The 16,615-nt window shown below is 41.0% G+C and overlaps 1 protein-coding gene across 1 annotated transcript in view; it reads right to left on the bottom strand.

Moving 5' to 3' along the window:
* mrc1a (mannose receptor, C type 1a) overlaps window positions 1–16,615 on the bottom strand; it is a 165,080-nt gene that overhangs the window by 63,574 nt on the left and 84,891 nt on the right. The window contains exons 13-15 of the mRNA XM_072253795.1: window positions 13,428–13,555; window positions 12,558–12,642; window positions 2,816–2,957 (exon numbers count right to left, since the gene is read on the bottom strand). Coding sequence (XP_072109896.1) covers window positions 2,816–2,957; window positions 12,558–12,642; window positions 13,428–13,555 — 355 coding nt within the window. The remainder of the gene's footprint in view (window positions 1–2,815; window positions 2,958–12,557; window positions 12,643–13,427; window positions 13,556–16,615) is intronic.

The following is a 16,615-nucleotide window of genomic DNA, read 5'->3' as shown; positions in this document are numbered from 1 at the left end:
TGGTGATGTGGGTCCTGAGGCACCTGTGCCTCTTTACAGATGGCAGCTGCGATAAGACAGCATGGCATGGATGGTAGTACTCCTTGATGAAAGAAGCTGCTTTCCTGCTTCAGTTGTCCATGTAGATTCTCTCAATGGTGGGGAAGACTTTACTCATAATGGACTGGGCTGGATCCACTGCTTTTCAGTTCAAGGACATTGGTGTTTCCATACTAGGCTATGATGCAACCAGTCAATGTACTCTCCATCACATATCTATAGAAGTTTTCAAAGCTTTAGATGGCATGCCGAACCTTTGCAAACTAAGAAAGTAGTAATTAGAGGCTCTGCCATCCTTTCACCGTAAATGAACTTAGATGCTGGACAGGACAGATCCTCTAAATTGATAGCACCTAGGAATTTAAAGTTTCTGACCCTCTGCACCTCTGATATCCCAATGAGGACTGGCACGTAGACCTCCAGTTTCCTCCTCCTGAAGTCAATAATCATCACTTTAGACTTGGGTCTTGCTGACATTGAATGAGAGGTTTGTGGCACCACTCAGCCAGATTTTCAGTCTCCCTTCTATATGCTGATTCATCACCACCTTTGATTTGCCCAACAACAGTGGTGTTGTCAGCAAACTTAATTGTGGCATTGGAGCTGTGATTATAAGTATAAAGCAAGTGAAGCAGGAGGATAATCACGCAGCCTTGTGGTACACCTGTGCTGATGGAGATTGTGGAGGAGATGATTTTACCAATCAAACAGATTAGGGTCTGCAAGTAAGAAAATTGAAGGTCCAGTTACACAAGGAGGTATTGAGGCCTAGGTCTTGAAGTTTATTGATTATTTTTGAGGTGATGATAGTATTGAATGCCGAGCTGTAGTCAATGAAGAGCATCCTAATGTATGCATCTTCATTATCCAGATGTTACAAAGGTTGAGTGAAGAGACTATGAAATGGCATCTGCTGTTGACCTGTTGTGACATTCCTTAACCAAATGTTTTTATTACCCTTTCAGTACATGGTTATTCATTTATCTCTTCTTTCTCTCCAGGCATCTCAGCTATCTATTTCCCCTTTCCCCAGTACCTTACTGCCTCCCTGGAAAAGTGTTTTTCCAAGTACTCTTGTTGTAGTACAGATCCTCTGTGTCTGTTGGGTCCAGAAACACATTAAGCATGAGCAGGTGTAGGTTACGAATAGAACTTCAAGTATAGAGACCTTCTCCAGCAAATGCTGGCCATCCTTGGATTACTATGTATGCAAGAGTTTGTAAAGTGTCTCAAATGGCTGCTTAATAATGTTCACTGCAGAAAGCAGCTGCTGTAACCACAGCAAGTGATCAGTAACGATTAAGCTTACTGAACACCAGTACTTTACTAACATTTACAAAGCCAGTATATTGTAAAACAAAGACCAGTTAACTCACCGGACTGAATTTTAGGTACATGCTTATGACTATAAAGCAAGGCTCAATGGCTCAAACATGCTCCTTTATTAAGTAAAATTTCAAAAAACTTGGGTGCATGTTCATCCTAAACAGAAATTTTCCATATGAAGTAATTTAACATAGATTGTATTTCAAAAAACTCTGATACTTGTCTGGATGATGCCCTACAGACTAGCTCTTGAGCAGGGTGTGGTGAAGGAAGATTAAACAAGGATCAGCTTCTTCAATAATTGTTGAATTCTTTACAAGAAGAACACAGATAGAAGTATAAAATATACATTCCTTTGAAATGTCTCCCAAAAATGGTCAAGTTTAAATTCCTGTGATTGCCTTTGATAGAAGAAGGACATTTTCTCATCGTTTCTCCCAATTCTAGAATTATAGATAAGTTTCCAATACAGAAGTTTATACAGAAGTGTTAGTTCCCTGTATGGCAATCCCATCAGTCTCACTTCACTGCCCTTTCCCAATAATTCTTCCGCTTCCTTTCGCAAAGTGGAATAAGCCTGGAACTCATAACAACTACATTTATTTTAAGAATTCGTAAGAAATACTGTATTTGCTTTCAGAGCTTGAATTAACATAGAAGTAATGAAAAATGGGGGCAGAAATAGGCTATTTGGATTTTAAGATGGTTCTGATATTTATTATAATCATGGCTACCTGAAGACCAAGTTTTCACTGTCCTCATATCCATTGATTCTTTTTGTCTATAGAACTCTATCTTTCTCCTTATATTCAAGGACTTGGCCTGCACAGCCTTTCGTGATTGAGAATTCTTCAGGTTCACTACACTATGAGTGCAGTCTTATCCCAAAAACTGAGATTGTAACCCTTGGTTAAAGATCCCCTTCCCCCATCCAAGCCAGAGTAAACGATTTACCTGCATCTGGCCTGTTGAACTCTTGTCAAAATTTTGAACATTTCAGTTAGTCTCCTTAAGCTGTTCTAAACATTCATGTATACAAGTCTTGTTGACCCAATTCTCTCCACATACAACCACCTCATCAATACATGAGAACTCTGGTGAAACTTCTCCACACTCTGTGTATAGCAGCATATCCCCTCTTAGTTACAGAGACCAGGAGTACATAGAATGGTCTCACTGGAGGTGTCTAACATGATCTATCTTCTATCTTGCTGAAGTATTAATCTTAACAGTTGTTATGTCCCCATTAAAGCTGGTGGTAGGTGAGTAATGTGACAAAGAGGATATGACATATTATAGATTTTGGTTTTACCAGCTAAAAAGCCTGAAGACTTCACTATCAGGAGCTTCTCAGTTTTCAAGTTTATACTATAACTCTTGATAGTTAGTAAACTTTAAATTCAATTCCATAATGTGTGCTAAAAATGAGAAAGCTTTCTTTAATCCTTGCCTTTTTTAATTTTGCATATCCAGTCACGTAATATTTCACAATGCAAGTCATTCCATCGCAAATTATGTGTTCCTACTTCACCACAGTTCTCAATCCCACGATAATTGTTGGGTTCTCCAGCATTCCATTTCTCATACCTTACCTACAGCAAAGACAAGAACAGCTCCAGTTTAGCAATTTGAAACTCGAGGAAATGGTAAAATAGCATTAATCAGTACAACATAGAAGATCAAAAGCGCCTACCAGAAGATAAATTTAAACAACTCTATATATGTATTTGGGTTTTTCTTTAAAGACAGTTCACTATTCCCTTCCTTAGACGTTGTGGAATAAATTTTAAATAGGGAAAATGTGATCTCAGTGGTCACTGCTTGTAAATGTAAATATCTAATCAGCCATTCATGGGGCAACAACTCAATGCAGAAAAACATGCCAACATGGTCAAGACGTTCAGTTGTTGTTCAGACCAAACATCGCAGAATGATTGTAAACGCAGATGGGATGGTTTGAGTATCTCAGGCTACATCCACCCTATGCCGGATAATTTTGAAAACAAAGCTTTTTCTCTTCGTTTTGACCCTCCGTCCACACTAAAACGGCGTTTTCATCCCCCAAAAACGGAGATTTTCAGAAATGGTCTCCAGAGTGAATAAATTTGAAAACGCCTAATATCCGTTGTAGTGTGTACAGGGTAAACGGAGAGATTTAAAAACGCTGTCATGACAACACCACAACAACAATGCTTTTTCTGCTTCTGCTTGGTACTGCACAAGCACTGCCATAAGGCTGTTATAACGTGCAGTCGGTGTGAGCAGTGTGAGAGTTAAATTGTAAAGTGAGCTTTTTTGACTATTTAAAATCGCTGTCATGACGTGCCAGAACAGATAGCCGCAACGCGGCATTTTGTTGTTTTCTTGAACGCAACCCCCCACATAACCTAACAATTTCAGGACAGATGGCAACGAGACTGAAGCCAGAAGAGTTAGAAATGTAGTCACCAAATACTTTGACCCATAGCTTACTGAATAAATAAGTATACTCACTTTGCCCCGTTTTCTGTCCTTGCTTGTATGAAGGTGGTTAACCCATTTATGCAAGTACTTCTCTGACAATAGATGTGTAACGGTCTAATGTAACATTGTATGGAAATACAAGATAACACTGATGCAGACATGTTTTATACATTTAACAAGGTGCTTTATTAACGCAACAGAGTTAAGTCAGTTTTTCAATGTTCGTTATCAGCCAGGTCATACTGTCTGTGAACTCTCTGCCAGTTGCCTCCATACGCTCCAGTATTTGTTTTTTTTTTAAGTTTTAAGTCCTCCTGCACGAGAGCCAAGAGCAATTCCTTTAAAGTTTTTCTCATCTGTAACTGGACAAACACGCACCAAGTATACCATTTCCTCTTCGCTTGTTTTCTGTGTGTCCTGCGCATGCCCAGTAGGAGGAGATTCGCCCAAATATCCGTCTAATGTGGACAGAGATATTTTGAAAACGCTTGGTGTGGACGCCTGTCTTTTTTACTCGAAACCGGCATTTTCAAAATTATCCGGTGTAGTGTGGACGTAGCCTAAGAAACTGGTGATGACCTGTATTTTCATGCACAACAATCTCTAGAGTTTACAGAGAATGGTGTGAAAAAACACAAACATCCAGTGAGTGGCAGTTCTCTGGGTGAAAATGTCTTGTTAATGAGAGAGGTCAGAAGAGAATAGCCAGATTCAAGATGACAGAAAGGTGACAGCAACTCTAATAACCACACGTTACAACAGTGCAATGCAGAAGGAACCTTGAATGTACAACACATTGAATCTTGAAGTGGATGAGCCATGGCAGCAGACCATGAACATGCACTTAGTTGCCATTTTATTAAATACAAGAGGTACATGACAACGCTTAGAATCAGCAACAATTTGAAAAATAAGATGAGATGTTTAGGATAGAGTTATTAAAACTCTTTTGCTTCTTGGAAATAGTTGTAATCCGGGAGGAGAAAATGGCAGCACGACGCAGCTCGCAGCAGCCACTCCGGTGGTGATGTCTGTTATTCATCAAGTAGGGTACTGTGCACAATCCTGATCTGATGGAGACCAACGTGAGAGCATGGAGGAACATCTGGTGAAAATTCTGAAATGCCTGCTTCGCTGTTGCTGCTACTGTATGGTCCAGAATCTCCGGAGGGGAAGGCCCCGAGTCCTCGGCTTTACTTGAAGCTCTGCAGCCGAAGCGCTCGGCAGAGGATGGTGCTCGGAGAGGCTGTGTCGGAGGCTCGAAATTTTCGGACGGACTCAGAGTCCGCTGCGGTCAGGTGCTTCCAATGGTGCTGCATTGGCAAGTTGGCAGCGCTTGGAGGTTCACGGCAGGGAGAGTTCCTCCCTTCTGCCGCCTGCGAGAGATGATGAGTCTATCGGGACTTTGAGACTTTTTTTTACCGTGCCCATGGTCTGCTCTTTAAAATTATGAAAAATTATTTTTCAAATTATGGTATTGCTTTGCACTGTTGTACCTATATGTTATAAGTATGTGGTTTTGTCAGTTTTAGTCTTGGTTTGTCCTGTGTTTTCTTGTGATATCATTCTGGAGGAACATTGTAACATTTTTAATGCATGCATTTCTAAATGACAATAAACGAGGACTGAGTGTTCTCATAACCTAATTCAAAATTCAAAGTAAATTTATTATCAAAGTACATATATATCACCATATTTTAAACACATCACAGGAACCGAAGTCTGATCTGTCATTAAAATGTAATGAATTGGTTTAAGCCCCTAAAAAGTTCATCTAATTGTATCTATGATCATGGAGCAGACTACCACTAAGAATAGACCTCGGGCCTTTTTGTAAGCAACAAGACCTTTTGTTCATTAATAAGTGTCCATCAAAGCCATCCTAGTTCAGCGCAGCGCTGATATCATACAACTTACTTTTTGACATTTATATTTGAGCACCTGGAATTGCCAAGGGTCTTGGGGAGTGGCTATCACATCAATCCAACTTCTTTGCAAGAGTCACTCATCAAATAATTGAGTGCTGGATAGTCTGGTTTGTTTGGAAATTCACATTAACAACATTCTAAGTAATTTTCATTCAATTTCAAAGGTCCCCTCATACTCTAACTCAAAGCCAAAGTCAAGTTTATTGTCATATTAGAATCAGAATCACGTTTAACATCATTGTCCTATGTCGTGAAATCTGTTGTTATATGGCAGCAGTATTGCAATACATAATAAAAACTGAAAATTACAGTAAGAGGTGTATTCCTTTATTTAATTTAAATTAAATAAGCAGTGCAAAAAGAAAAAAAATGTAGTGAGGTAGTGTTGATGGATTCAATGTCCATTCAGAAATCAGATGGCAGGTTGGAAGTAGCTGTTCCTGAATCATTGAGTGTGTGTCTTCAGGCTCCTGTTCCTCCTCCCTGATGGTAACAATGAGAAGAGGATACATCCTGGGTGATAGGGGATCCTTAATGATGGATGCCTCCTTTTTGAGGCATTGCTCCTTGTAGATGTTGTAAGTTTTCACAAATAAACAAGAAGAGGTATTTTACATTTATGGGAAACTGTAACAACTCCTTTGTTATCAATACAACACTGAACACAAAGCATGATACAAAAAAAACTTCACGTCATTACATCATTACGTCAGATCAGCCTCTTAAAGTGAACCCCAACACAATGTTGGTGGTTGTAAATTTTGCATATGTTTCCACTCCTTACATTACCCTACAATGTCCTGGATGTTGGGAAGGCTAGTACCCATGTTGGAGCTGACTGAGTTCACAACTTTGAGGAGCTTACTTTGATTTTCCTTTGCAGTGCCCACCCCAACCAGTCCCATACCAGATGGTGATGCAAATAGTTAGAATTCTCTCCACGGTACATCTGTAGAAATCTGTGAGTCTCTTTGGTAGCATACCAAATCTCCTCAAACTCCTAATGGAGCATAGCCACTATCATGCCTTCTTTGTAACTGCATTGATATGTTGGGCCCAGAATAGACCCTTAGAGATGATGGCACTCATATGCATAAGCACGTGAATGTAAAAGTGCAATGAAAAGTTTACGCAGCAGCACCACTGGTACAGACACAAATTAAACAAAAATTGTACAAGTACTTACAAGAAATAGTACAATTGATGATCTTTATATTCAAACTGATTTTGGACCTTTAACAAAACCACAGTTTCTGGGACAACTGCTCATGTATGCTACTACTAGTAAAGCTTAGAAGGAATATGGGCCAAAATCAGTAGATTAGTAGGAAACTCATCCTACTACACTCTCAGCAATGGATCAAAACCTGGAGAAAATTTAATGACATTTGATTAGAATTGGTGTTAAGCCACTTAAGCACTTTGCCTGGCAGTTAAATCAATGTGTAAAAGCCCCATTAGAACCTGTGCTAATCTATAATACTTCCATGCCTTTTAAAAGGATTTGTTGAGTATGGCAATCATAAAGTGAATCCAAAGTAAAATGGAAAACTTCCAATATTTGTCCTCAAGTAATATTTTTAATGCTTTTATTAAACTTCTAAGATGGAAAACGAAATGCATTCCAAGGCATAAATATAATGCATGTATGAAATGAAATGCATCATAGAAAATGGCAATCACAGTACAATGTCCTCCATTTGGAAAGTCTGACCATTCCTTCATCTTTCTCCTGCCCGCCTACAGGCAGAAATTGAAGCAGGAAGTGGCCACAGTGAAAACTATCCACTGCTGGTCCAACCAATCAGACTCAATGTTACAAGACTGCTTTGATAGGGTCATCTGGGAGGTATTTCAAATTGAGGACATCTCCGAAAACACAGAGGTGGTCACAAGCTTCATTCGGAAACGCACTGAAGACATTGTTCCCAAGAATCAGTCTGGGTCTACCCAAACCAGAAGCCGTGGATAAATAGTCCAGTGCGTGCTGCTCTCAGCCCAGGGGATAAAGCCTTTGCCTCCGGAGACCAACAGGACCTCAAGAGATGTCACTATGATTTATGCAGAGCCATCAACGTGGCAAAACAGCAACGCAGGGTCAAAATCCAGCCACAACTCTATGACAGTGACACACACAGTGTGTGGCAAGGACTGCTCACTAGCGTGGACTTCAAAAGAAAACGCAGCAGTATGGTCAACATTGCCCCCTCGCTCCCAGATGATCTAAGTGTATTTTTACATTTAATTCAAGGTTGTTAGGACTGAACTCCCGAGGAGAGCTGCCGACGAGACCTCCACCTTGGTCATCTGAGGTATGTAGAACATTCCAACGTGTCAACAGCTGCAAGGTACGGGACCTACAGCACCCCAGGGTGGGTCCTCAAGGTGTGTGCAAGAACAGCTGGCTGCTTTGTCTACAGACATTTTTAATCTCTCCCTCTCCTGCTTCAAGTGTATAGTGCCCTCCTGCTTCAAATCATCCATTATTGTCCCTGTACCTAAGAAAGCCAAGGTAGCATGCCTGAATGATTGGCGCACCATCGCCCTTCCTCAATTATAAGCTTTAAGAGGCTGGTTAAAGACTACATCTGCAGCATGCTACCACCCACACTGGATCCCCTACAATTCGCCTACTGGTGGAACCAGTCTACTGATGACACGATAGCCACAGCACTACACACTGTCCTCACTCACCCGGAGAAGAGGGCTGCATACGTTAGAATGCTGTTCCTGGACTACAATTCAGCATTCAACACCATAATTCCCTCCAGACTTGACAGGAAGCTCAGAGACCTCAGCCTTCACCCTGCATCGTGCAGCTGGATCTTAGACATCCTCTTGGATCGCCGACAGTTGGTAAGGATGGGCTCCCTCACCTCTGCCCCTCTGACCCACAACAAAGGTGAACTTAGAACATAGAAGTTTACAGCACATTACAGGTCCTTTAGCCCACAATGTTGTGTCAACCATGTAACCTACTCTAGAAACTGCCTTGAATTTGCCTAGCACATAGCCCTCTATTTTCTAAGTTCCATGTACATACCTAAGAGGCTCTTAAAATACCCTGTTGTATCCACTTCCACCACTGCCATAGGCAGTGCATTCCAGGCACCTACCACTGTCTGTGTGAAAAACCTACTCCTGACATCCCCTCGGTACCTATTTCCAAGCACCTTAAAACTATGCCCTCATTTTGGCCATTTCAGCCGTGGGAAAAAGCCTCTGCCTATCCACACGATCAATGCCTCTCATCATCTTATACACCTCTTTCAGGTCACCTCTCAACTTCCGTCTTCTAAGGAGAAAAGGCCAAGTTCACTCAACCTATTCTCATAAGGTACGCCCTCCAATCCAGACAACATCCTTGTAAATCTCCTCTGCACTCTCTCTATAGTATCCATTTTCTTCCTATAGTGAGGTGACCAGAACTGAACACAGTACATCAAGCAGGGTCTGACCAAAGTCTTATATAGCTGTAACATTACCCCACGGTTCTTGAACTCAGTCCCATGGTTGATGAATGTCAACACACCATACGCCTTCTTAACAACGCTGTCAACCTGCGCAGCAGCTTTGAGTGTCCTATCGACACAGACCCTAAGATCTCTCAGATCCTCCACACTGCCAAGAGTCTTACCATTTATATTAATTCTCTTCAAATTGGACCTACCAAAATGAATCACTTCACACATATCTGGGTTGAAGTCCATCTGCCACTTCTCAGTCCCGTTTTGCATCCTATAACCTCTGACAACCCTCCAGACTATCCACTACAACCCCCAACCTTTGTGTCATCACCAAACTTACTAATCCACCCTTCTACTTCTTCAGGTCATTTATAAAAGTAACAAAGAGGAGGGGTCCCAGAACAGATCCCTGTGGAACACACAAAGTCAACGACCTCCATGTAGAATACGAACTATCTACAACAACCCTTTGCCCTCTGTTGGCAAGCCAGTTCTGGATCCACAAAGTACACCTCCTTACTTTCTGAAAGAGCCTTGCATGGAGAACCTTATCAAATGCCTTACTGAAATCCATATACACTACATCCTCAAAGAATTCAATCAGGCTCGTAAGGCATGACCTGCCCTTGACAAAGCCATGCTGACGATCCTAATCAGATTATGTCTCTCCAAATTCTCACAAATCCTGCCTCTCAAAATCTTCACCAACAGCTTGCCCACCACTGAAGTCAGATTCACTGGTCTACAATTTCCTATCTTTACTCCTTTTCTTGTGAGGGAGTAAAAATCTTTGTGTTATGACTTTGTTGCAATGTACAGACATGTGAATTTAAAAGTCTAATGACTTGTAGAAAGAAGCTGTCTCGTAGCCTGTTGGTACTGGCTTTAATGCTACGATTGCGTTTACCAGATGGAAGCAGCTGAAACAGTTTATGGTTTAGGGAACAACATTTGCAACCCTCCAATCCTCCAGTACTTCTCCTGTCCCTATTAATGATGCAAAGATCATCACAAAAGGCTCAGCAATCTCTTCCTTTGCTTCTCACAGTAGCCTGGTGTATATCTCATCTGGTCCCAGTGACTTATCTAACTTAATGCTTTTCAAATGCTTCAGCACATCCTCTTTCTTTATGTGTATATGCTCCAGTGTTTCAGTCCGCTGTAAATCATTCCCACAATTGCCAAGGTCTTTTTTCCTGGTGAATACTGAAGCAAAGTATTCAATAAGTACCTCTGCTACCTCCTCTGACTCCATGTACACGTTTCCGCTATCGCACCTGATTGATCCTATTCTCACATAGCTCATCCTCTTGCTCTTCACACATTTGTAGAATGCCTTGGGGTTTTCCTGAATCCCGCTCACCAAGGCCTTCTCATGGCCCCTTCTGGCTCTCCTAATTCCATTCTTAAGCTCCTTCCTAGCAACCTTGTAATTTTCCAGAGCTCTAACAGTACCTAGTTTCTTGAACCTTTTATAAGTTTTTAACTAGATTTTCTTCATACCTTGTACACCATGGTTCTTTAACCCTACTATCCTTTCCCTGCCTCCATGGAACATACCTATGCAGAACTCCATGCAAATGTTTCCTGAACATCAGCCACATTTCTGCTGTGCATTTCCCTGAGAACATCTACTCCCAGTTTATGCTCCCAAGTTCCTGCCTAATAGCACCATATTTCCCGCTACCACAATTAAATGTTTTCCCATGTTGTCTGCTTCTATCCCTCTCCAGCGCTATGGTGAAGGAGATAGAGTTGTGGTCACTACCTCCAAAATGCTCTCCCACCGAGAAATCTGACACCTGACCAAGTTCACTTCCCAATAGCAGATCAAGTACAGCCTCTCCTCTTGTTGGCTTATCTACATATTGCATCAGGAAACCTTCCTGAACACACCTAACAAACTCTACCCCAGCTAAACCTCTTGCGCTAAGGAGATGCCAATCAATATTTGAAAAGTTAAAATATCCTGTCACAACAACCCTATGATTATGATTATGAAGGCACGTAGTCCTCTTTTATTGTCATTTAGTAATGCATGCATTAAGAAATCATACATTATTTCCTCCGGTGTGATATCACAAAACACAGGACAAACCAAGACTGAAAAAAAAATGACAAAACCACATAATTATAACATATAGTTACAAACAGTGTAACAATGCCATAACTTGATGAAGAAGTCCATGAGCACAGTAAAGTTCAAAATTTCTCAAATGTCCCACATCTCACGCAGACGGGAGAAGGAAGAAAAACTCTCCTCATTGCACCATTCCAGAATCTGTCTTCCTATCTGCTCCTCAATATCCCTGTTACTACTGGGGGTGGGGGGGAGTATATAAAAACACCCAGTGGAGTTATTGCCTCTTTCCTGTTTCCGACAGCTGCCACCCAAAGTTGTGTTCTGATGCCCCTTCTCTACTCCCTTTACACCCACGACTGTACTGCCACATACAGCTCCAATCTGCTGATCAAATTTGCAGATGGCATGACTTTGATTGGCCTTATTTCTAGCTGTAATGAGTCAGCCTACAGAGGAGAGGTTGACATCCTGACAAAATGATGCCAGGATATCAACCTTCCACTCAATGTCCAAAAAAACAAAACGAGCTAGTTCTGGATTACAGGAGGTACAGAGGTAGGCTCACCCCAACCAACGTCAATGGGTCTGCAGTTGAGAGGATGAGTATTCTCAAGTTCCTCGGTATACACATCACCGATGATCTCACCTGGATTGTACACACCGGCTTTGTGGCAAAAAAAGCACAACAGATTCTCTTCCACCTCAGGTGACTGAAGAAATTTGGCATGGGTCCCCAAATCCTCAAGACCTTCTACAGGGGCACCATTGAGAGCATACTGACTGGCTGTGTCACTGTCTTGTATGGGAACTGCACCAACCTAGATTGCTGGGCACTGCAGAGAGTGGTACGGACAGCCCAGCACATCTATGGATGTGAACTTCCCTCCATTTATAGCAGCAAGTGCAGAAAGAAGATCTGCAAGATTACCGGGGACACCAGTCACCTCAACCATAAACTGTTTCAGCTGCTTCCATCTGGCAAACGCAATTGCAGCATTAAAGCCAGGACCAACAGGCTACGAGACAGCTTCTTTCTACAAGTCAATAGACATTTAAATTCACATGTCTGTATATTGCAACAAAGTCATAACACAAAGATATTTACTCCCTCACATAATGGGATGGGCTCAAGTTTAAATAAATTCTAATTCTCATTCAAACTGTGAAATGGGAAATTAATTATTTTAGAATAATTAAGTAGGAATTTCTTCAAATCGTACACATCTATACAGTTGAGAGCAAAACACTTACTGGACTGCCATCACTCCAAACAAATCCTGAATTTGGTCCTGGCTTACTTATTCCAATCCACAGAGGCGAATCAGTTAAAAGTAATCTGTAAAGAACAGTTGAATAACATTATGCAATCAGCTGGAATTTGATTTAATTAATTGGTTCTGAATAAGCAGAAAATCTGTGTTGTTTGTCCACCAGAAATTGTGAAATCATTTTGCTATTCAAACCTCATCATTATCTGACAGAGAAGCTACCGATAAATTCCCACAGAGACCGGGGCAGATAATGCAAGCAGACAGGCTGCCTTTGGGGCCATATTCAGGAGATCTTGTTTTTGCCAATTTTTTCTTCTAATTACCATTACCATTTGGTCGTTGGATGAGGAGAATAAAGAAAAAGCAACTGTAGAGGTTTAACTTGGAACATTTGCTTATTCTGTCCAAGATAGTTTTGGAGAGACCTGAATGTTACTAAACCATTCCGCCCCACAACCAAACTTCCCCCAATCACAGTAGAATCGATTTCACCAAATATTTACCTTGAAAATTGTTGAGACAGTTCTATCTGACATATATTCATGTGAAAAACTAAATCTCTGAACTTTGATCTTCATTTGCTTAGTGACAATTGTAAATTAATGATCCCTCAAAGCTGGCACCATGGTCATTATCCTTGATGAATTACATCAATGAAACCAAAAATGATTTTATTTTTTATGAGAGAAGGTGAAGTCTTTGCTTCACATTCTTTGCTGTAATTGAATACATTGGAAAGGCACATTTGAGGTAAAATAATGAATTCCAACACAATCAAACAATTTAGTAACTCTTAGTTGATATAAGTAACTAAATCATTTTGGAGAAATGGTAAACAGTAAATACTCACGCGAGTTGACTCCAGATAAAATCAGCTTCTTCTTTATTGTGGATGCTAACTAGATGTGCTCCTCTACTTCGACAATAATCACGTGCTTCAAACCATGATTTCCTAAAATGTTGTGATTTTACGAAAACCTGGATGGAAAAGTGTGCATCTTATTAGTCGTCAGATACCAGGCAGATAAAGGCTGTCAATAACACTTAATAGAAAGCTCAAAGTGTCTAAGTGAGGTTTACAGAGACTGTGGTGACACAAAGCAAATTTAAGGACTTTTGTTTGGATGCTTATCATGTCCCATTATGATGATGATTTTGCTTTCTACTTGACTGTTTCACAGCACCTGTAGGATTTTCTCTGTTCCTAACCGCAGTCCTACTGCAGACAGTCCACAGCTTGCAGTTTGACCATCACCATCCTGTTTTGGATGAAGAGTGGAGGGTGAGTTTGTAGGATGGCACCTCTTGTACATACATTAGTTAAAGAAACAGAGTGACAAAGAAGATAGTCGGTGAATTTGAGTCAAATATTAACAGTAAGATAAAGAACAGGGTTCAAAGGATTCAAATAGGAGGGAACATAAAAAAGAAGGAAACATTAAGAAAAAAAGGGAAGTAAGATTTCTAGATATAATTTACCAATTGCAGGAAAGAGATCAAACATATTGAATGTTTCCCTGAGTAAGAGAGGCTGATTGGCAGTGCATTAGCATATTTATTAAGATGATACCAACCCTCTTAATGATCTAGTTTTATGTGCCACAAGAAATTAAGTGGACAATTTATGTACACAGTCTGGACTTTTTTTTAGACAACAGGAACCAATGGTGAGGTGCCATATGGGTGAAGCAAATCTTGGAGTTGTGTAAGTCAACTAGCAAGTTCTGGGCTTTCATAACTTGCAGAATATTTTTCATAGCCCATAATTTGCTGACTAATATTAACATGATTAATGGAGGAAATAGTATAGCTGAGAGAGCTGAGAAATGACTTGTTGCCACACATGTTTTCCAGATACTAAACAGCCACTTCATCTACAAGGCAGAATCAGGATGTTGGACAGCCAGCTGCCACTTCGAACACCATTACCCCTGGCAGTGTATTTCAGGCACCCACCATCTTCTGTGTAAAAAAAAACTTGATCCACATACCTCCTTTGAATTCAACAGCCTTACCTTATATTCATGTCGACTAGCGGTAACCATTTCAACCCTGGGAAAAAGATGCCTGTCTACTTTCTGTATGCACCATTATAATTGTATAAAGATTTATTAGGAATTCCCTCAACTTCCACTCCTCCAGAGAAAACAATACAAAATTGTGGAATCGTACAGCACAGAAACAGGCTCTTTGGCTGAGACAGACAATGCCAACGGAAATTACCATATAGTCTAGTCCTAATCCACCCTTTCCTAATAGCACATGTCCTCTAATATTGGTAACATCCTGATAAACCTCGCATGCCATCTTCAAAGCCTCCACATTCTTCCTATAATAGGGTGACCAGTCTGAATGCATTACTCTAGATATGGCCTAAACAGAGTTTTAAAAGTTTACAACATAACCTATCCTTGTAAACGGCATGAGTGCTAGAAATGCCCATACCCTTCCTCCCTCACCATCATTCAGGGCCCCAACCAGTCCTTCCAGGTGAGGCAACACTTCACCTGTGAACCTGCTGTGGCCATCTATTGTGTCTGCTGCTCCCAATGCAGCCTCCTCTCCATTAGTGAGACCCTCCGTAAATTGGGGGACCGCTTTGTTGAGCACCTCTGTATTATATCCGACAAGTGGGACTTCCCGGTGGCAAAACATTTTAAACATTTTAATTCTAGTTCCCATTCCTGTTCTGACATGTCGATCCATGGCCTCCTCTTGTTACAAGATGAGGCCACCCTCAGAATGGAGAACCTACAGCTTATATTTCGTCTGAGTAGCCTCTAATCTGTTGGCATGCATATTGATTTCTCCTTCCGATTAATAAATTACCTCCTCCCCTTTCCTCTATTCCCTACTCTGACCTTTTACCTTTTCTAACCAGCCTATTACTTCCGCCTGGGTCCCCTCCACCTTCCTTTTCTCCTATAGTTCACACTTCTCTCCTATTAGATTCCGTCTTCTCCGGTCCTTGGCCTTTCCCACCCATTTGGCTTCACCTGTCCTCCTTACCCTCCCCCAACTTTTTTTTTATTCTGGCCTCTTCCCCCTCAGTCCTGAAGAAGGGTCTTGGCCTGAAATTTTGGCTGTTTATCCATTTCCATTGATGTGGCCTGATTTTGTGTGCTTTGGATTTCCAACATCTTTAGACTTTCGCATGTTTAACATAACTATCCGACTCATGAACTCAATTTCTCATCAAAAAAAGCAAGCATGCTATTCTTCTTCTTTACTACCCCTCAACTTGTTCGGCCACTTTCATATTAAAGCAGCCATTCCCGAAATGCTGAGGGCACACACTGGATCTATTGCAAATGAATGAGTGGTGTGCAAATGAAAGCATTTGTCCGAAATCTGATACAAACAATACCATGGGACCAGCCACTCAAGTGAATGCTGGAAGATCAGGCAGTATTAGGTCTTGGGGGAAGGGGAATATGGAGCCAGAAATCAGTGTGGGAAGGATGGAGATCCAAGTTGGATCCAGGGTGGGGGGAGAGAGAGAGAGAGAATGAGGGAGAGGTTATCAAAGAGCAACATGGATGATCAAAACTGCTACCCCACAGCGCTAGAGGTCTGCATTCAATCCCAACCATGGGTGCTGTCATTTGTACATTCTCCCAGTGAACACATGGGTTTCACCCCACATCACAAAGACATAATGGTTGATAGGTTAATTAATCACTGTAAGTTGCCCTTGGTGTGGGTGTGCAGTAGAATGAAAGGGTGGGAGAGGTTTGGGGATGACTAGATGGGAATGTAAGAATAAAGAAAGATCAGGATAGGATTAATGTAAATGGCTATTTGATTGTTACCATGGGCTCGATGGACTGAAAGGCCTAAACTACTTCCGAACAGCAACACTCTGATAATGCCCTCTGTCTTTTTTGTTCTAATTGTCTTCTTTCTTCTAAAAATTGTGTATAATTTACATTTAATATATTTCCCATGAATGCAGCTTATGCATGCTATATATCTGTGATGTTGTTGTAAATTTTTCATTGCACCTGTACATTCATGTACTTGTCCATATGACAATAA

The sequence above is a fragment of the Mobula birostris genome, chromosome 3, assembly GCF_030028105.1.
Source record: "Mobula birostris isolate sMobBir1 chromosome 3, sMobBir1.hap1, whole genome shotgun sequence".
NCBI lineage: Eukaryota > Metazoa > Chordata > Chondrichthyes > Myliobatiformes > Myliobatidae > Mobula > Mobula birostris.
This window is presented reverse-complemented; position numbering and strand designations above follow the sequence as displayed.